The 21,378-nt window shown below is 41.6% G+C and overlaps 1 protein-coding gene across 3 annotated transcripts in view; it reads left to right on the top strand.

Moving 5' to 3' along the window:
* UNC79 (unc-79 subunit of NALCN channel complex) overlaps window positions 1-21,378 on the top strand; it is a 240,162-nt gene that overhangs the window by 152,250 nt on the left and 66,534 nt on the right. For 2 of the 3 annotated variants that reach the window (XM_027767090.1, XM_014582903.2), the window contains 6 exons: window positions 214-1,434; window positions 5,908-6,015; window positions 9,544-9,660; window positions 12,357-12,440; window positions 16,220-16,322; window positions 19,540-19,680. In XM_027767090.1, coding sequence (XP_027622891.1) covers window positions 214-1,434; window positions 5,908-6,015; window positions 9,544-9,660; window positions 12,357-12,440; window positions 16,220-16,322; window positions 19,540-19,680 — 1,774 coding nt within the window. The remainder of the gene's footprint in view (window positions 1-213; window positions 1,435-5,907; window positions 6,016-9,543; window positions 9,661-12,356; window positions 12,441-16,219; window positions 16,323-19,539; window positions 19,681-21,378) is intronic. The other variant, XM_027767091.1, reaches the window with a different exon arrangement.

Here is a 21,378-nt window from a genome sequence, read left to right as displayed (position 1 = left end):
GATCTTAAACTGCCATGTTGGTTTCTTTCCAAAGTTTTCTAGTTTTGGAAATTAAAATGAACCTAACAAAAACGTGGCCAGAAAGTCAGTTTCCGACCTGGTGGAGCTGGGATTGTGATTGTGATTGTATGCCAATTGTATGCCCAAGTATGAGGGGAAAAAAATGGTGACCTCTCCGAGTAAAATAGTACTAGCTTTTTCTGTTTTAATCAGGTGAAATAGAACTGGCTGAATATAGAGAAACGGGTGCATTACAAGACAGTCTTCTACACTGTGTGAGAGAAGAAAGCATTCAGAAAAAAAAGCTGCGCTCTTTTAAACAAAAATCTCTTGATATAGGGAACGCAGACTCCCTCTTGTTCACGTTAGACGAGCACCGTAGAAAGTCTTGCATAGATCGGTGTGACATAGACAAGCCTTCCGCCCAAGCTACTTCTATCACGCCAAGACAAAGTGACCACGGACGTTCTAGACAGAACTCTGCCACAAGGCCTGACCATATTGACATCCCTGAGAACCCAGCTGTGGAAGGTTTTTCAGAAACGCGAAGGCCAGTGATACCAGAAGTCAGGCTAAACTGCATGGAGACATTTGAGGTCAAAGTGGACTCTCCTGTAAAGCCTGCTCCTAAAGAGGATTTAGATCTGATAGATTTGTCCTCGGATTCAACCTCTGGGCCTGAAAAACACTCCATACACTCAACCTCTGACAGTGACTCGCTCGTATTTGAGCCTCTTCCACCTCTCAGAATAGTAGAGAGCGACGAGGAAGAGGAGACGCTGCCCCTAGGAAATGACAGGCCCTTTGCTGCAAATGCTGCCTCCTCGCCCTCCAGCCCCAGCCATCCCTCTGCCCTCAGCCTGAGCACAACTCCCCTTGTGCAGGTGAGCGTGGAGGATTGTTCCAAAGACTTTTCTTCTAAGGACTCAGGAACTCATCAGACCATAGGTCACAAGGACTGCTCTCTTGTAACCCTGGAAGACGTGACTGTCTCTGAAGAGCTACCAAAGCCAGAGGAGCTGCGAGACTTTTCCTGTGGCAGCCCGCTGACGCTCAAGCAAAAACGAGACCTCCTTCAGAAGTCATTTGCTCTCCCCGAAACGTCACTGGATGATAACCCTGAGCCTGGCACGGAGGAAGACAAGCCGGATGGACCCACGCCAAGTTCAGGGGCCAAAACCGTCCTCCTCAAGGTTCCTGAAGATGCTGAGAATCCAGCAGAAGCGGAGAAGCCGGACACCAGTGCCGAATCCGATTCAGAGCAGAATCCCGAAAGGAAGGTGGAGGAGGATGGCGCCGAGGAATCAGAGTTTAAGATTCAGATCGTCCCCAGGCAGAGGAAACAGAGGAAGATCGCGGTCAGTGCAATCCAGCGGGAGTACCTGGACATTTCCTTCAACATTCTAGACAAACTGGGAGAGCAGAGAGACCCAGGTAAGCTCTTCTCTCTTCTCTCTCCCAGCCTTACCTGCCAGTTTGTGCATCTTTCTTGGTGGGGTATTGGCACTGGATAGGCATCAGATGCAAAACCTTACAATGTCGGGTGTGACATGGTCATTGCTTCATAATCACTGAATCCTTCCTGCTTATGAAAATAGGCCGGATTCAGATGTGGTTCTACTGGCTCCATAACTGTTTCTGTATTTGTTGTCTCTAAACTACGCAGTCCATTCTGACCACCTGTGGCAATGAGAGGCAGTGGTTAATCTGTATCGGATACTCCGAATATTGTGGCCTTCCTCAAATTCCAAAGTCATTATTTTTGCTTTTTTATTTTTTTTTTTCTGCTCTATTTTCATGATATAAATCAAAGGAGGAACCCGTATGAAGGGCTAAAATAAAGCAGAGTATTTAGAAGGATTAAGAATTTATAATCATTTATAGTGTTCAGGTTGTTGGGTACCAGATATCAGAAACTGGTTACTGGACCCTAATCCATGACAGTACTTCATGGCGAAGCCCCCATAGCACATGCATTTCCTGCCTGTGGCGCCATCTTGTGTTTCTTAGTGCCTTGGAGACTCTGTTTCTAAGAAAGATAACTCGGAAAGTTCATATACATACATATATATGTGTGCGTGTGTGTGTGTGTGTGTATACATATATACTTATATGTGTGTCTATATATACATATACATACACACGCATATAATATGTATTTTTATATATATATTATATATCATATATTAATTGAACTCCTCAGGAATAAAAATGGGATGTGCCTAGGAGTGATTATTTGGTAGATTTCTAGACTTTAGGACACTGACAACTGGCCAAGATCTCGAAGCCCTCTAGTCCAGTCCCTCATTTTATCCCAGAGGGTGTCGAGGCCTGGAGGAGGTGCACCACGCCCCAGGTCACACGGCCAGACCGAAGCAGCTCCAGGACTATTCTGATTCTTGTCCTGGTTTTCTCACTACCCCACACAAAGCAACTTCTAAGAGCATGCACTTGGCCCTTTTACTTGCCCTGGGTATTTCCAGAGGTCCAAGCTGTTCTCTTACTCACAGGACAGAGCTGTGTACCTCCAAGGTGCACTGTGAGAATCTGTTCAATGAACATTAGTGTATTTGAAGAGAGACGTTCCAGCAAGGCAGGGGGAAAAAAATCCTGTTGCTAACAGGAAAGTTTAAGAAGGAGACTTCTAGGGAAATTGGAACCCATTTTTATTGTTTAAAGCCAAGACAATTACATGAGGATCGGAGATAGCTCTGGCCAAGGAACTGTAGGGTGAATGGTCAAGAAGCTGCCTATGGTGTATAGGGTGTACGTGGTATATAAGTCGTATGTGGGTTGTTGTGTGTACACTTGTGTGTGCGTGTCTGTTGCCTTTTGTTCATCTTTATGTCAGACTATTCCTCAGACTACCAGACAGAAAATTGGTTTTATATTTACACATTTGTTACCAGAATGACAGAAAAGTATCTGACAGGTATGATGTCTTTTCAATTTTTATTGTCTATATTACACTGTCATAAAGCTTCTATATTACGAGTCCTTTCTCCCCAAACATAGATCTCTGCCCTTCTTGCAGCCATCAGAAGGCTTGTGTGCTCAGAGTATGACTCGGGCTTCCCAGCTTCCCTGCCTCCACCAGCAGGAGTGAGGGAGGCCCAGACACCTGCCCTTCCTAGTCCTCCCAACACAGCTCCTCAGTGCAACCAGCCATGAGCTTCAGCCAGTGACACTGCACTCTGCTGTTCGTGTCAGCCCTTAGGAGAAGGCCCAGAGTGCTGTGCTGATCTCCATCTCCCTCACTCTGATTTCCACAAGGCCTTGCACACCTGTTCCGAACCTCCCTCGCACCCGACCCTGCCTCTGGAATCCCTTCCCATGTCCTCAGAAATCCCTAGTCCTTCCTAAGTGAAACCACTTAGGTATACTCTCTGTTTCCTTTGCCTTCCTCATCTAATGGAAGCCTGGCTCTCCCTGATTTCCCTCTGGGCTTGGGCCAGGGGCCGGCGTCTTCCTTGCTTATCATTACCCCTTTCAGACCACTCCCTCCTTGTCGTTGCACCCCAGCCCTGGACTCACATCGGACTATTTCACCCACTGCTCTCCCAGTTCTATCTCTACCAGCCTCCGCCTCTTCGTTTGTCTGGTTCCCTCCCTGATTGCATGCCAACTGACTGCAGAGTGGTGGAAAATACCTGATGAATGAATGCATGGACAGAATGACGTTTTCTGCACAGCACTACAGAGATCAAATACAAATATTTTAAGCCACGTGGATAGTTCTATTCACACATTTGTATTCAACTAAAACAGCTCATAGAATGATTGAGTACTGAGGGAAAAAAAGCTCAGTTTAAGACATCTTGGTACACTCATGATTATGAGTAATTACTTTAATGTTTCTTTAAAGTTAAAAACGTAGCAGGAATTTTAATATGCATACCAATACTTTAAAAATCCTTATAATCTTTGAAAGAATTCTTGAAAATTAGCTTTCAGTTTTTCTCATTCTGTTATTCAGAGATTCTTAGGCCGTAATTGTATCACGTGTGTGTACAATGGACGCAGATATGGGTAGGAGACATAGTTATGTATATTTTTGACTAATGATTTGGAGATAACATGTGAGGGGAAAAGAAAGCCTAATCTTTACTATCTTAATGACTAAAGTAATTTAAAATGAGTAGTTATGTTTTAGTAAGGAGATTTAAGAAACTTTACGACAGTTACCCTTTTTTTGTTGTTATCAAGGAGTTACTAATCTGGCAACCATATCTACTCAATAGGACCTCTGAGAGTCAGAAATAGATGTTCCAGAATCAACGCTCAAACACTTTTCTCCAAGCCCTCACCTAGAATCTATTTCACTTACTATTAAAAGTTTAGCAAGTTTGAGGCCAGTAGGTTAGGTATAGTGGTTAAGGTGCTGAACTTCTACATGGCTGCCTATGGTTCGAGTCTTGGACCTGGTGGCTTGAAAATCACACATGAGCACGTGTGTGTGAGTGCCCAAAATCCTGAGAGGGGAAGGGAAGAAAAGGGATTGCAGCATGGCTGAGGTTTTCCCTTTCTCTGAATCTCCCTGTTTCTCTCCTTTCTGGTGAGTGTACACACTCTATGATAAAAATCTATATAAAAAAAAAAGTTTAACTAGGTTAATGATCAATAATAGAATAGCATATACATACTTAAATTGTCTGTAGGTATGAATGTATGGTGGATTGTTCTGTGGCCAGAAAACCAATTGACAGTCTGAAAAGTATGAGACAGACACATTATTAAGCTTAAGAACTTGAAGCCCTGTGGGGCTGGCATCCCTGAATGTCAGCACCAAGTAGCCACAGAAGCCCATAGTGGTATCGACAAGGCAGCGAGGTGCTCAGAATCCTCACTGTGTCTTCACTGTAGAGTGCTGCTCAAGATGGAAGCAGGTTTGCAAGAACTTTTAGGAGGTTTACGATGACAAGCCATTATACTTTTCAGAAAAGTTTAAAGGATAATCTGTAGTTAGCAAGATAATGTAGGCCAGCTTGTTTTCCATGAGTGATAGAATAACAAGAAAATATTATAGGCAGAAAATATTTCACCTTGGGCGTATTTGTCAAGTGGGAGAAGCAAATGATAGAGTCCGTTTCTTGCCTGACTAGCAAGATACAAAATCTGATTTAATCGTGCATATTTATTCCAAGTTAGGTACCCTTCTTGCTTTTAAATTATTGATGATTTGGCAAAAGTTATAAACAAGTAAAAAAGATGTATTTTAGTGTGGTAAGTTTGGAAAAGGTTAAAGACAGGTCATCTGAACCAGTGTTTCTGTTTGGATGTTTTTAGGGAGAGATGTCCTGTAAGCTTTCACAGGGAGGAATTTTCTTTTGTTTTTTTCTCTTGTTTTATTGCTAGTTTTTGCTAAACGGTGCATGAGCTTGCTAGAGAGAGAGAGAGAAAGACAGACAGAGAGAGAGAGAGAGAGAGAGAGAGAGAGAGAGAATGAGAAATCATTCCCCAGGGAGGAATAGCCGTGCCACAATCGCTTTAGAGGAGTTTTCTATACAAACAGGGTTGTAAATGATGCATAGGAAATTGCCTGACAAAGGTGGAGATAGATGAACTCAACCACTAAGTGTCTTCAGGTATTAAATGAAAAGAAATTCAGTATGGGAAGGTGAGTTGTTCAAGGATACGCATTGTGAGCGTGTGAGCTTTAGCTCTGTCATTGTGCTAGCATTAATCTCTAAGCGGCATATCCATTGATGTAAAATGTAATAAGCAGTCACCTCTCCTTAGAACTCTGGAACCAGGATGTATGTTTTTCCATTAAAGTAATTACAGATTTGAAAGAAAGTACACATAGATTTAAATGGGCATGATAGGGAAGAGAGAAAAGGTACGAGAAAGTTTCTTGAACTTGTGTGTGATCAGTAACCTGAGTTTAAATAATATTTCTGTTTGTAGATCCCTCTGTCAAGGGACTTTCGACTTTGGAAATGCCACGAGAATCCTCATCTGCTCCTACATTAGAAGCAGGTGTGCCAGAAACAAGTAGTCATTCTTCAATATCAAGTAAGATTTCCTTTGGCGATCACTTCATTTGTACATTGATTTTGGAAGGCTGGGTGCTGCATTGTTTTCAGTCTTGGTATTGGCTTTTTCTTCTTTCAATGTCACGTTAGCTTCTTAGGTGACACTATTTTGTATGCTGTTAGAAACCTTGAGCATGGCCCACTTTTGACCCAATCTCAAGGATTCGATAAATTGGTGTGGTTACTGATTGGCCAAGAATCCTAATTTGTTAAGAGATAATCACTAAATTTTATCATTCAATAAAATCACAAGTATATGTTACTAACCCAAACATAACACATAGTGCTAGTTCTGGGACATGTGAAAAGCACCATCTATGCTAGAATTTTACATGGAACACCTTTATTTAATTTGAACCACCTCCATCATTAAAAAAATGATCTAGGTTATTATAAAATGAATGTATCATATATCATACTCCCCCTCATAACTGAATCTAGCCCTTTTGGTTTGGAAAATAAAAATGGATTGGCATTTTACAGGATAATAGGAGACAAAGATTTTGAACTACCTTCCATTGAGTTCTAGATTTTGTCCATAAGGAGCTTAAAATCCACTGAAGTTCCATAACGGTGTGTCTACCCAACTCAGTGGAGTCAATTAGAAGATTTCAGCCTGTGAAATTCTTAACAGGAATTAGATGCGAGGGTGTCATATGCGCTGAGGCATTTTGTGTTCCGCGTGGGCGCTGCCTGAGGGGCTAGTTAATTTTCATTTGACCATCTTTTGATGTGAGGATGATCCTAACAAAACAGATAAATATCTTAATATAAATGCTGGACTGGTAGTATGGAACATCATCATCTTCATCACTCATTCATTCATTCATTCATTCATTCAGCAACTATTTATGAAGTGTCTGTTGAGTGCCAGGCACTTTACTTGGCACTAGGGATCAGAGGTGAAATCATAAGACACCCTTGGTTCTCAAGGCATTTACAGTTATAATAGTAACAACAGTCCCCTCTATTTCATACCTGTCATGTGCAGGCACTGGGCTAAATGGCTCACATACATTATTTGATCCGATCTTTACAGTGGCGCTGCTTGACAAGTGTTGTTGACTCTATTTTATAGATTAGGAAACAGAGTTTCCCTGAGACTGACTGGTTTGCCTGAAGTCATATAGCTACTCAGTTAGACCTGCCAACCTGTGTTCTTATTTAGTATACCACACCACCTCAGAGTAGTTCCCATGCAGCTGGAGTAGCAATTATAGAAATGCCAAGAAATATCATCAGAAAAGTCATGGCATACATTTCTAAGTTTTTCTATGCAAAGATGCATCACAACTTTCCTGACAACCCAATAGTTTCCAGTTATTTGCCCTTTGGGTAGCAAAGAACAGTTAGTTCTGAAACTAATTGTTCTTCTATCACACCAAAAAAATGTGTTTGATAATAAATAAGGCCCATTTTCAAGTCTACATACTAAAGTCAGCTTCTCGTCCTGAGTTGCATGAGTCATCTAAAAACAGAAGTTAGTGCATTTTAGTCTGGATTCCAAGTAGGATATCATTTGAGAGAGATAGGATTAAGTTAGTTTGGCTTCGGTGCAAATTCCGTGTGTCCTAAAAGAAGCATATCTTGATTCCAAAGTCATGATTGGATCTAGTGTTTGGATTTAGCCTGGTGCATGCTGCTGTTTCACCTCGCTCCTCCTCTCTGTTCAAAGCATACATCCTATAGTTCTTGGAGGCATCACATTGCATGTCTCACCCTGAACTGAACATTAATTCACAGAGAATTCTGCTGTCTTTAAAAACAACTGAGGATTGGAGAAATTATTCAATAATTCGAGATTTAAAAATTTTTCTTTGATTGAGGCTGATAAATGGTGCTAATTTTAAGCTTGGAAAAATCTTTAAAAGATTTCTGCTTTGGGCATAGAAGTTGAGGTAGTTGGATCGTACATGACTGATTGGTTTGAGTCCCTACCTGATCCAGTAGTTTGAAAATCATACCAGGCACATGTGCATGCTCAAATCCTGAGAAGAGAATGAAGGAGAAGGGATTGGGTGTAGTCATCCTTTCCAGGGGTGATTTCTCACTTTTCCTCTCTCTCTCTGTCTTTCTTTAGCAAGTGCATGTGCCCTATAGCAACAACAACAAGGTTCTGCTTCTGAATTATACCTTAAGCTGTACTTTTTAAGTGAATCATAACAGTGTAAATTTTACCAATCAACCACAAAATTCAGAGATTTTAATACTGGGCTGAGTAGTCTTCTCTGTGAATTCAGTTAATATGGACTCCAAGACACAAGAATTCTCATCACACTCTTTTCTTTTGGTAGTCTATCAGCTGATTATTTTGTAGCTAATCATGCCATGACCACCATTACTCAAAAAGCATGCTAATTATATTAACTGTAATGTTATAATTGATTTCACATCACACCAAGTTGCTGCTTTGGATTAAAGATGGGAAACCTTGTGTATAACATTTATGGTTTTTCAGAGGCGATACAGTCATCCCATTTCTACCAGCCCCTTCCAGGGCAGGTAGTTTATAGTTTCTGTTTCTGAAATTGTCCTCAGAGTGAATATCCACAAGTCATTGAATATCCAGAAGTTTGGAGTCATGTAGGAGAGCCCCATCCATGATACTCTGCCTCTCCCACTGGGCTGGTGGTAGGGACTGGTGGGGACACTCTTAGCAGAACAGGAGCAAAGGAGGCAGGCTCCCCTCTAACTCAGCAGTCTCCTGGCGGAAGTGCTGTCATCGTTTTCTGGCTTGGAAATGCTTGTAACTTGACATTGTCATGGGTTGAATATTTGTCAATGCTTAATTGCAGGATAAAAATGTTGCCACTGTTTTCTAAAATAAAGACATGTACTAGAAGATATTTGTGGGATGATGTTTGACTCCCATTTTTCCAACACTAGGCAGAGGCTCATACAGAGATTGAAAACAGCATTGATTTTGGAGTTGACATGTTTTGGTATTAGGACCACCTCAGTCTCTGGTTGGTTCTAAGTAATATAATTTAATTTGCTTCAATTTCTCTAAAAATTGGGGTTAATATGTCTCATCCTACTCTGAAATATACATGTGCATACACATATGAACACATACCTGGGGACCTTATGGGGATAGGATGAAGACTGAAAGTATGTGTGCACAAACTCCATTAAAGAAAGTTAAGCTCTAAATTCAAAGTAGTATTTATTATCCTCTTGAACTCTTTTTTTTTGGAACATGGCAGAGTATATAAACAAAGCAAAACAAAAAAGAAATGAAAGCAATCTCATTTCATTCCATTGTAACAGGGGTAAATATTTACAGACCAGTGCTGGTGGGCACTGTGACTGTTTTTGCTGAATGAAGGATGGTACCTGGAATAGCAGAGTGCCTTCATTTTTTTTATTTGGACAGGAGCATACAACTTGCCAAAAATGACTAATACTATGAAGGTTCAATTAGGATTCTCCATGGATGTGTAGAGGCATTGTGTGCTGTGGAAATTAATTCCCCCCCAGTAATCATCTCCTAATTTCCTCCATATAGCTCAGTATAGGCAGATGAAAAGGGGATCCCTGGGAGTTCTGACAATGAGCCAGTTAATGAAGCGGCAGCTGGAACATCAGTCTAGCGCCCCCCATAACATCAGCAACTGGGACACTGGTGGGTCAAGCTTTTTCTTCTCGTTTTACCTCTGAGATGAGCTAATGCCATTTTTTTTTTTTCTGTATCCACTCTATTCCCTTTTTAAGGAGTAGACTTTCTCTGATGTTCGTTGGTTCAAGTAGTTTTTAAAAGCACCTAAGATAATTAATTACTAAGTCGGTTGAAACTTTCTAGTGTTCTAGAGTAACACGTTCTTTCATCTAGGCTAATCCAACTCTTTTTCTCTCTAAAACCCAGATTCCAGATAACTAGGTTATCGAGCTGGGGAGGAGGAAATGGAACTATGATTTCATGATGCAAACTAAAAATATAAACAAACAGCAGATTATCATAATTCTCTGTTTTATAAAGTACATAAGCAGGAGAATCTTAGTAGTGATGATGATAGTGATCAAGTGTTGGCTTAGCACCTTCATGACCTGCCAGTAGGTTTGGGAATATGAGTTCTGTGTTTTAGTTGGCAGGGTCACCAGGTTGCAGCCGCACACCCTCATGCTCATAAGATGGAACTGCATCTAACCTCAATTTTAAAGTAAGAATTGACACCATGACATGCCTACTTTCAACATGATCACTCGGCATTTTCTAAACTTCGTTACCGCCTTCTGCAAGTGTACTGCCCTCTCTAGCCGGTAGTACTCTTCTAAGTGCTCACCGTTCCATTTTTTTTTTAATTAAATGGGTCATTTGAGTTATGAAATTACATATGCAAACAAATTTTGAAACATGCATACATTGCAGAAACATAAGGGTTTATTATTATGCTCTAAAGACCAGCGTGTGGATCAGACTCTTAGTATCTTGGTTAGTGTTTTCTGGCTATAGTTATATGGGATTACTTGAATATTCTTCCATATGAGTAGGAATTACAATGTCCACAAAACCAAAATCTTGAGATACTTTTTAAAAACAAAACTGTAATATTTATATGCATGTCATATTATTAGCCTTTGTTATCCTTAAAGAGAGAGAGAGAGAGCTAGGCTAGATAATACATACAATACACCCAGTCCCACACTGAACAGATAGATTCAGTTCTCCTGGACTTTATATCAGCGTTCTTAATATTTTAAGAGTGTAGCGTTTTCTCTTCATTTTAGTGATAGTTGGTAGTGAGCAGTGAATAATCAAAAAAACAAGGCTGGCAGGTAGCATGGTGGTAGTTGGGGTGCTGGACTCCCCCATGGCCAATAGTAGTTTGAGTCCCGGACCTGGCAGCTTGCTTTCTCACTTTCCCTTTCTCTTTGTTTCTGTCTCTCTCTGGTCAAATGAAAAATTAGATAATACTAACAGAATAAAATAAATAATTCTTAAAACAACAACGACAACAACAACAAAACAACAGGAAAGGAGAGAAAGAGAAAGACACTGGATAGCCAATCTTAAGAATTTATTAGGTTTGAGTGAAGTCTCTCTGTTCATACCTAAGGGGACTGTACTTTTCTCTTTACTGAGATTCAGCTAAATAAGGAACTGAGAACGGCAGCTCCTGTTTTCTTAGGTCTCTGATCATTCCATGCCCAGCTTCTGTTAGGTTGACCCAGAGGCTCTCAAGATTAGTTTACCTCACTGTTGTTTTCTATTGCAAGCAGCTTATCCCATTAACTATTTTAGATTCTTACAACTTAGTTTGCTTGACTCCATTATAAAAAGGCAAACTGATCTCAATGTCCAAACTTCAATCTAAGAAAAAAATTCTACATAACACCAAATAACCCATTTAACCAAATTTTCCACATTTCAACTAGACTCCAGCCTTGTTTGTATCATTCTGGTTTCTCGTTTAATTTTTCCCATATACATGCTTTCTGAATTTTTTTCACCTGAGTTTTTCTGGGCTTGTTTTGCATCTTCCAAGTTGGTTTTCTAGTCACCAAGTCCTATAAGAGCATCATCTCAATATTCTCATTTTATTAGTGCTGTACAGGGCACCCCCCCCCCCAATTCCACGGCCAGGGGAGAGTCTGTGAGTGTACAGTACAGAGGTGGGTGGCATGTCACTTTAAACCATGGGTGATGAGTCAGTGACTTGCCCGTCTCCACAAGAACAAATCCCATCATGCAGACACACTGAGAAAGGCAGCCTACCACAGAGGTCATGGCCAGTCCGCCTCCGCATGCACCAGCTCGCTCTGTACCTGCCGCGGTGCCATCCCGCACACCCGCTCTTGCTTCTTTGCTTCACCTTTCATATGAATGAATGTTCCTGGTGCCACCTTCCCCCATTCTGCCTCTGCTCCCTCCTGTCCCCTCCTTCAGTCCCATATCTGCCATTTCCTTCTACCAGTTCCATATGTTTTCTGGCATTGCCTCACATGAGCACTTAAGTATTTATTGATTTGCAGAAGACATTTCTTTCATGGCCGTGACATTAGCCTTTCATTTCATATCAGGAGATACGGGATGTGAGCTCTTTTCAAGATGGGTGGTGGTCTGGACCTATTTTGGATGGTTTTAGAAGTTCTCATGTTTTTAGTTCTGTTTTATATAACTGAACAGCAGGCTTGTAGCCAGACTCCAAACAACCCTTCTTTAAAATCCAGGATGTGTCCTGTAAGTGTTAATAATTAACAGGAACAATGACCAAACAAACAAACAAACAAGCAGTCCCAAGAGATTATTGTTAAATTCTGTTATTGTGACGTGTAATAAAGTGACCACACTGAAGACTGAAATGCTTTGTTTATCCACAGAACAGATACAGCCTGGGAAACGCCAGTGTAATGTGCCAATGTGCCTAAACCCTGACCTGGAGGGGCAGCCATTGAGAATGAGAGGTTAGTCGAGTCGCAGAGCCTTGGATGTAAGAGCTGAAAGATACGGTATATGTCCACCCTCTGTCACCCAGTGGGTGCTGAAGCCTCTTCTTCAGCAGCTCCATGAAGTGGGTCCATCCTTTGTCCAAACACTTCCAGGGTCTGGAAGGCATGATATTTCATGTTTGACCATGACTGACAGCAAATTTATCCTTATAGTGACTTTCTAACCCTATGACATACAAAACAAAAATCTCGTCTCGCTCACATGATATTGTGGACATTTGAAAATAGCCACGCATTGCTCATTCCCTGTCTTTTCTAGACCAGGCATTCATGAATCCTTCAGGATTCTTCCAAACACATATCAGTTTTTCATACCGCCCTGTATCTCCTTCTCTGAGCAAGGTCCAGCTGATCTGTACTTCTTTTAGAATGCCGAGCTCGTGGTCTGAATACTAAGTCAGCTATCTGCAGTGTATATGAGAAAGGCCCGCTTGACTTTATGCTGCTTGTGGGAGCAAGCGGAGCATAACCCTGTGCTAAGATCATCAGAATATTTACTTTCAGAATTCATCCTGTGCATCTTAACTCCCAAAGTAGTTCATTTGGAAGGCGAGCTCATTGATCACTGGTTAAAAACCAAACCAAAACAAAACCAGGAGAGAATTATGACTACGTCACATTGATAGTCCCTTGACTCAAGCAGGACCATTTTTCAGGCCATATCCCTCTTATATTTTCTGAAGGAACGAAGAGATGTTTACCTCCAGCTTTCCCCAACATTTCTTTGGCAACAAGTGGCAGTCATAGCCCCTGTCTCAGAGGAGGTGAGGTCCTGCCCCTCTAGGGGGTAGGAAAAGCTTTTGTGAATAGAGGTCAGGGTAGTTGAACACATCTTTAGTGCTTCCTCATGATCCAGTGACTGAATAGTGGCAAAAATGCAAAGAGTTCATGGGAACAAAGACGGAATGGCAGTCTCTTTCATAGTGAATGGAGGAGTCCATTGGTGTGGCTTGGGGGACTGATGTGTGCATCCGTGCTTTGAGACAGACACACATCTTTATGGTTTTCTTATTTCCCAGGTTCCCAAAGGGGCTTTTGTCAAAATGTCCAACTTCAAAATTGGGCTTTGTAGCTGGGACCCTTCTTATTCAGGTTTCTGAGAACCTCTGTTTCCGCTTCTGATTTGCGTAGCACACACTGTGTCTTCAGAAGGGGAACCAGTAGTGGTGGTGTCAGAGGTATTAGCAGTGTTGAGGGGACAGTGGAGGCTGCCTCCAACATGGAGAATGTGGGGGCGACTCAGCTACCACAGAGGTAGCTCCAGTCTATGGAGTCCTTTGTGCCTGTGTCGCCTTCTCCTTGTGCAGCACTCTCGGCACCCACCTATTACTGGCAGTATTCAGGAATCCCTTCACTCAGCTAATGGTGCCCATTAGGGTTAATGCCCCACTGAGGTAGACAGTCTTATTGCACCACACGTTCTCTGTTGTCATAAGGAAAGACAATTTCACAATGCGATTGGCGAAAATACTTTTTGTATTGGGTATATTGACTGTTTTGAAACCATCAACGTTTGAGTTTTGAGTCCCTTCCTTTTCTTGATTTTGTGATTATTTTATAACAGTAATTGGCAATCATCTTCTAAAAGCCTTGACGCAGAGGTTTTTAATCAATTTCTTATTTTTTCTAGTAGCACTGGTGTACCTATCACCATGTATCTTAAGAGCTGATTTTTTTCCACTTTCAGCATAGGCATTTTGGTATTTGGTTGACTTCACACTATATACTATATGACTTAATAATCAGTTATGTCCTCTCTGACCTTGCCTAGTTCTTACCTTCTCTATTATTAAGCAATTTATACTAATGCTTGTAATATTGTTGCTTCCAATCAAAGACAAGTCTTTATGAAGCTATTAGAGTCTTCTAATAACACGCTTAGTATAGTTAGGAAAGAATGTTACCTCAGAGACAGCTGATAAATATAGCAGTACAATTTGGATTTCCATTTGGGAGCTTCTGGAAGTGACATAAAGATATTTTCAAATACTTTGCTATGCTGTTTGGGTTTGCAGGTCTTCTGCTTTTCATTTATATATTGCAACCTTTGATCAAGCCAGGAGTCCACAGGGTGGAAGCATCTTGACTTTTCAAGGACTTCAGTACCATTTCCCCCCCCATCAGGTTGAAACAGATTGCCCCACATGGCTTGATTTCTAAAAGAATTATTTTGGAGCCAGCCAGGTGGTGTGGTAGTTAAGGCAGCTGGATCCCACATGGACAACTTTGTGGTTCAAGTCCCAAACCTGGTGTCTTGAAAAAGTGCCAAATGTGTGTGCCTGTGTGCCTAAAATTCCCAAAGAAGAAATGGAGAAGGGATTGCAGCATGACCGTCGTCTGTGGGGAGATGCTTTCTCACTTTCTCCTTCTCTCTCTCTCTGTCTCTCTCTGGTGAGCAATCTCTAGCAAATTAAAAAATATATATATTTTTTTATTCTTTTAGGAACCAATCCTGAGCCATTATTATTCTCATATTTAAGGAGAGGTCACACAGTTTTCTTGTTTGTTTTCAATGTCAAGGTACCAGTTCCTTGACAAAAAAACAGAAAACAGATTGTTTAATGACTATTGAATTTTTCTGTCTAATTTTTGAAGAACCAGGAGTCTCAATTCTTACTCTGTAGATCATGGCATTACTTGAGATTGTCACTTTGGGATTCGTCTCGGAGTGTCTCATAACCACACTTCCCACAGAGTCAGTCCAGAATGGTGTCTTCCTTAATGGAGAACAGCCTCCTGACTCTACATGTTGACTCGTTACTGGAGCACGGTGCCAAGATTCCTCTTGCAAATTCCCTTGAAGGCATCTGAATCCAAAATTTTAAGCATTTGTAGTATTGATTGGAAGAAGCGCAGTGAGTCACTGGATGGTTCCTTCAAAACACTTGAAATTTCATCTATAAATACTTCATTTTGAAAATGAAATATTTTTGCCTTAGGTCTTAAGATATTGATTACCAGCATAGAACAGTACCCTGATATTTGTTAGATCAGATATCTCCCTTGCTTCAGTGCATGGTGTTCTGGGATTGTGTTCATTTCCCACATTAGCGACACTTACTGTTGATATGTATGTGTAACTTATTTTTGAGAGAGAGATTTTTGCTATATGGTTTGTGCACTTGCTGGAGAGACAGAGAAACAGAGAGACAAGAAATCATCTCCCATGGGGGATGGCCATGCTGCAATCCCTTCTCCTCCATTCTCTTCCCAGGCTCTTGGGCATGCATTCACAGCTACCCGGCATGAGTTTTAAGCCTCTAGGTCTGGGACTTGAACCATGGTCAATTATGTGGGAGTCCAGTGACATAACCATTATGCCATCTGGTGGCCCCCATGTGTGACTTTTATGCAGTAGTGTATGGGCAGCTTCCATTTATGCCTAGCAATGTAAACGCTGAAACTCACTTAAGGGTATCCTTGGATAGAGTTCCTTTGTTTTTCATCTTTGTCCTAGTACCCCACTGGTACACATGAATTCCTTCTGATTTTTTAAAGTCAAGAAATAATAGGAGAGGCATAAATCCAGCTCTTGAAATCACACATGCAGAAGCAATCACCATCTTTCTTGATTTCATTTTATTATTGAGGGTTTTTCATAATGCAATTGGAATGTCTGAGTTGAATTCCAGTGGATGTGATCTTTAAGGGGTTTCTAAGACAAGAATGGGGCAGTCCCTGGCCCCCAGAAGCTGAACTTCCTTCACTGGTTATATCTTTTTCTGCTTACCCAGGTGCCACGAAATCCAGCCTGCTGTCAGCACCCAGCATAGTCAGTATGTTTGTGCCTGCACCTGAAGAATTCACTGATGAGCAGCCGACGGTGATGACAGATAAGTAAGCTCCCACAGTTCATTTCTTCCCTGTCTACAGAATTTGAGTTTGGTCACCTTGGTTGTGAGAGACTATCAGAAGAAGCATGTTCTGCTTTTTCTTTTTTAAAAAAGTTTTTGCCATAGGGCGCATATGTTCTCTGGAGAGAAATAGGAGAGACAGAGGGAAAGTAAGAAATCGCTCCCCAGGAGGTTGGGCATGCCACAATCTCTTCTCCTCCTGGGACTTTGGGCATGCATGCACATGTACCCAGAGTGAATTTTAAGCCGCTGGGTGCAGGACTCGAACCACAATCGACCATGTGGGAGCCCAACAACGTAACCACTATGCCACCTGTTAGTCCTGCATCTAAAAGCCCATTGCTTTTAAGTCATAATCTGTTCTTCAAGTAGCTATAGCAAGGAGTCTTGGTATGCATTTGTGAATTCAAAGAGTAGCTTATATCTATGCATAGACATTTTAAAAATTTAGATGAATGCAAATACTATCACTTACTTATTATCCCTTGCAGTAGTTTTGCATCAATAAAATCCCTCAGCCAAATGCTTCAGTTCTGATGGAGTGAGGAGAAGGCTTGATTCTTATTCCCTCCTGCCAGCAGGATCCATTCTCTGAATCTCAAACTGGTTATGCCATCTCGCAGCTTGTCAATCTTCAGCAAGCTTGTCAGTTCTTTTGTTTTCTTTTAGAATTGAGTCCAAATGCATTAGCTTATTATACAGGTTGAACATCTCTCATCTGAAAATGTGAAATCCAAAATGTTCCATAATAAAAAACTTTGAAATTATTGACAGACATGATACCACAAGAAGAAAGTTCCATACCTGACCTCATGTGACTGGTTGCAGTCAAAATACTGCCATACAAAAAATATCAGATAGTGTAAAATTAGCTCTGGCTATATACATAAGGTGTATATGAAACATAAATGAATTTTGTGTTTAGACTTGGGTCCTAAGATAACTCATTATATATGTGCGAGTATTCCTAATTCTGAAACAAAACACTCTGGTCCCAAGCATTTTGGGTAAAGAATACTCAAACCATATAAGACCCTTCCAATTGTTAAGGTGCCAGCCTGCTATCCTCACCAGAATCTCCTTCCCCACCCTCTTCTTTTCTAGAGCATGCCTGATGTGTTTTTTTCTGTGATTTCATAGATGTCCTTCTTTTTGCACTTTCTGTGCTTGGTGAACTTCTGTTCATGCTTCAAAACCCAGCTTAAGGCAGAGTTTCTCTAGTAGAATTAATCATGCCATTTTCTGGATTTCTATAGAATTTGGTATATATCCTTATTCTGGCACCTATCACATCATATTTTATCTGATTGGATGTATATATTCTTTTTTTGTTGTTTTATTTCTTTTTTTATTTTTATTATCATCATAATCTTCTTTATATTACATTGGGTTACATATAACTTTACAGTGTATTACATTGCTTTTTCAAAAGGGAATGCCATGCATGTCAGTCAATACAGAGACATTACTCTCCCCACTTCATCATTCAATATCTTTTCTATGTTTTTCTCAATCATTGTTATTATCATTCTAATTATTTTTTAAAACGGTCAATCACTATTTCTCATTTTGCTTGTAAAAAGACTTTACTCATCATGAAATACTTCTCAGACCAGTCCAGTTTGGATGTATATATTCTGTAGTAGACTGTGAGTTCCCTAGGCAGTAGGGCCATTTCTCCTGCATTTTATACTTCAAGTACCCAGTATGTTGCGTGGCACATAAATGCTCATTTGGTGAGTAAGATGAAAAGGAAGGCTTGTAGGATTTCAAGTTTGGAGAGATCTCCTTGGATCAGGAAATCTTCCTGGTAAAGATGACCCAAGTGACAAACCGGATAGACTTCTGATAAAGGAGAAGAGGGTGAGGTGGAAGGGGCTGGTGTGCGTATCCATGTGCATGGCCGCCCACTCCTCACTCAGTAACAAGCTGACAGGCATAAGAAGTGGTGGTGTCTCTAGAACGGTTGCCTTGGAAGATTGCCGAGAGTGCCAAGTTACCTGTGGAGGGCTTTTCTCGGCTCCTCCTTTGGTATAATTTCCCCATTTTGTGCCCCTGTCACAAAGTCCTATCCTTCCTAGTTGCCTTCCTGGTTGTTTTCGTGTGTACTCCATTTCTCTTTTTAGTTATTATAGAGATGTGAGTCCTATATGTTAAAAAGTCGATTTGAAAGGACATTTTTAATCTTTTCTTCCTGGGGGAGGGGCCATATTTCTGGAAGTTTCAGATGGAAAGGTCACACTGCACTGGCAGTCATAGATGAGGCCCTTCTGCTATTCCCAGCAGAGGACCAGCAGATGGCATAATGGTTATGTCACTGGACTCCCACATAATCGACCGTGGTTTGAGTCCTGGACCTGGTGGCTTAACACATGCCAGGCACATGTGCGTGCATGCCCAAAATCCTGAGAGGAGAATGGAGGAGAAGGGATTGTGGTATGGCTATACCCCTGGGGGCGGGGGGTGAGTCTCACTCTCTGTCTCTCTGTTGAGCACACATGCCCTATAGCAAAAATCTCTCTTAAAAAAAAAAAAAGAAAAAAAGAAAAAGCTGCTCACTTTATAAAGCTGGCTTTGGTTGTGTTGGATTGCATCGACCCTCCACTGGGGTACTGCAGAGTAGTAAGTTGTAAGCGACTTAGTAGTTGCCATTGTTTGTGCTTTTACAGGTAGGCCTGGTGAATTCATTCAATTGATCTAAGTGAGTGGTAGGGAAGAGACTTGATCCAGACTTCCCAGGCTTTCTAGAATGTTCTGTTGACTCAACTCCCCTGCCTCTTACCCACAAATAGGACATTTTGGAAAGTTTTAATTAATGCTTAGTCATTTTTCATTTTTAATATCAGTTAATGAAAAAAAATCTAGTACTGACTCTCCCTGGCAAAAATTTCAAATACATAAATCCTGTCAATCAGAAGCTTTGGAACTCATTCTAAAAGGGAGCAATAACCCATGTGCCAGCCAGATGCTTAAGAGGCGAAAGAACGTCTTCAGCAATCAAAGGGACAGTCACGATGTCTGCAGTGTGTGCTATTTCTGTGCCTCTGACCATGGTGGCCCAGAGTCTTGTACTTACTGTTGTAGTGGGACGGCTGACCTCCTTGGGGAATCTTTCTGGGACTCAGCAGAAATGACTGCGCATGTCGTATCTTGGAACTGTGACTAGCTTTCACGGAAAGCATCCTCTGTTTCCTTTGCAGATGCCATGACTGTGGGGCCATCCTTGAAGAGTATGATGAAGAAACCCTTGGGCTAGCCATCGTGGTCCTCTCCACGTTCATTCACTTGAGCCCAGACTTGGCAGCCCCGCTGCTGCTAGACATCATGCAGTCAGTGGGAAGGTGAGCATCCACTTCTGCTGGGTTTGGGAGGAAAGCCCCCCCCCATTTGAGCTACATCTGGAAGTAAAAAGTCCTGGCTCAGAAGTGCAACAGTCAGTTATCTGGTAGATACTTGGCATCTGTGGGATCAGCTCAGACTAGTATAAAAAACTGGAGGAATTAAAAATAATATATTGTCAGAGGGCACAAGCACTCACTAGAGAGAGGACCTCTGGACCCTGAATGGGGCCTGGTTACACCACAATCTTTTCTTCTCTGTTTCTCCAGTCCATCAGGATTTGGGGCATGCATACACATGTGCCTAGTGTGTTTTCCATGACACTGGGGCTGGGATTTGAACTGTGGTCAGCCATGTTGGATCCAACTTAATATGCACAGCACTTAACTGCCACACTACTAGGTAATACCACTAGTGATAAGAGTGGTAAGTACTACTGAAGTTTAATTATTTTAGATTTCTTTCCCATGAATGAGAGAGACAGAGAGAGAGAGAGAGAGAGGGAGAGACAGAGGCAGGCACTCCCAACAGTATCCCCATGCTCTGACCTATCCCTAACCAGCTCTGGACCACAGGCACTGTGCACACCTAGGGAGGTCTCTTAGTACAAACTCAGAAACTCTCCATGGGTGTCAGACTTGCAGTGTCGTCTGATGGCCACACCACTGTCCAGCCCCTCTGGACCAGTCTCTTGATTGAGTTCTGCAGCTGTGTGTGGTCATAAGTCACATGTCAGAGCAAAGCTGGAGGAACCTGATCCAAGAAAACGGTTGTTTGTCATCTCGATTATCACGTGAGCTAATGCACGTAACCACGCTCAGAACCGGGTAGGTGAGCAGAAGCGCTTCTTAAGTATTAACTGTTACATCATCTTTCGTTACCTGTGTTGACAGGGACTCTCTAGGCATTCTGTCATCTCAAGGGCACTTTACTTAATTATGAAACTTGGGCCATTGCCATGTGAGGAGATAAATGGAAATACAGCAGTTTGCATTTTGACTCAGCCTATGACCTGACTGGGGGAATATATGCTTAGTTGCTTTGAGGGTGTTCATGTTTAAAAAACGTCCATTTTGGGACAGTGCTGTGCAAGCTGGATCCCACTTGGTAGACTGCAGTTCAAATCCTGGTCCTAGTAGCTTGAGAAACCAGCCAGGGGCATGTGCATGTGTGCTCCAAATCTCAAGATGATGGAGAAATGGGGATGGGGCTGTGGTGGGACTGCACCTCATTGTGGGGTGCTTTTCTCTCTTCCCTTCTCTCTCTGTCTCTCTCTCTCTCTCTGGAAAGTGCATACACCCCCTGACAATTAAAAAGAAAAAAATCCATTTATTAGTGAGGATATTAGAAGATAAATTATGTATTTCGTGGATATAAATAGAGCTCAGATTCAATAATGAACTGTAGTCCTAGCACACACAATTTATAGCAGGGGATTGGGTTAAACTCCATCAAATGTGTAAGTTTCAGTGTGCGCAGGTGCTTAGGCTGTGGGTATTATACACAGCTCTTGTCCTCTTTTGAGTAGTAACTTTCTTCTGTCTTGTGGAATCACTGAGTAGTCATCCAAGATAGGGCATGATTAAGTGCTGTAGGCAGTGATATGAGTGGTAAGTGCTACAGAAGTTCAGGATGGAAAATATTTAGGGAAGGTCTGCAAGGAGCAGGTTGAACAAGAACTGGATTCTGAAGATTCCTGG

Source organism: Tupaia chinensis, unplaced genomic scaffold (genome assembly GCF_000334495.1).
Source record: "Tupaia chinensis unplaced genomic scaffold, TupChi_1.0 Scaffold143913_1, whole genome shotgun sequence".
Taxonomy (NCBI): domain Eukaryota; kingdom Metazoa; phylum Chordata; class Mammalia; order Scandentia; family Tupaiidae; genus Tupaia; species Tupaia belangeri.
This window is presented reverse-complemented; position numbering and strand designations above follow the sequence as displayed.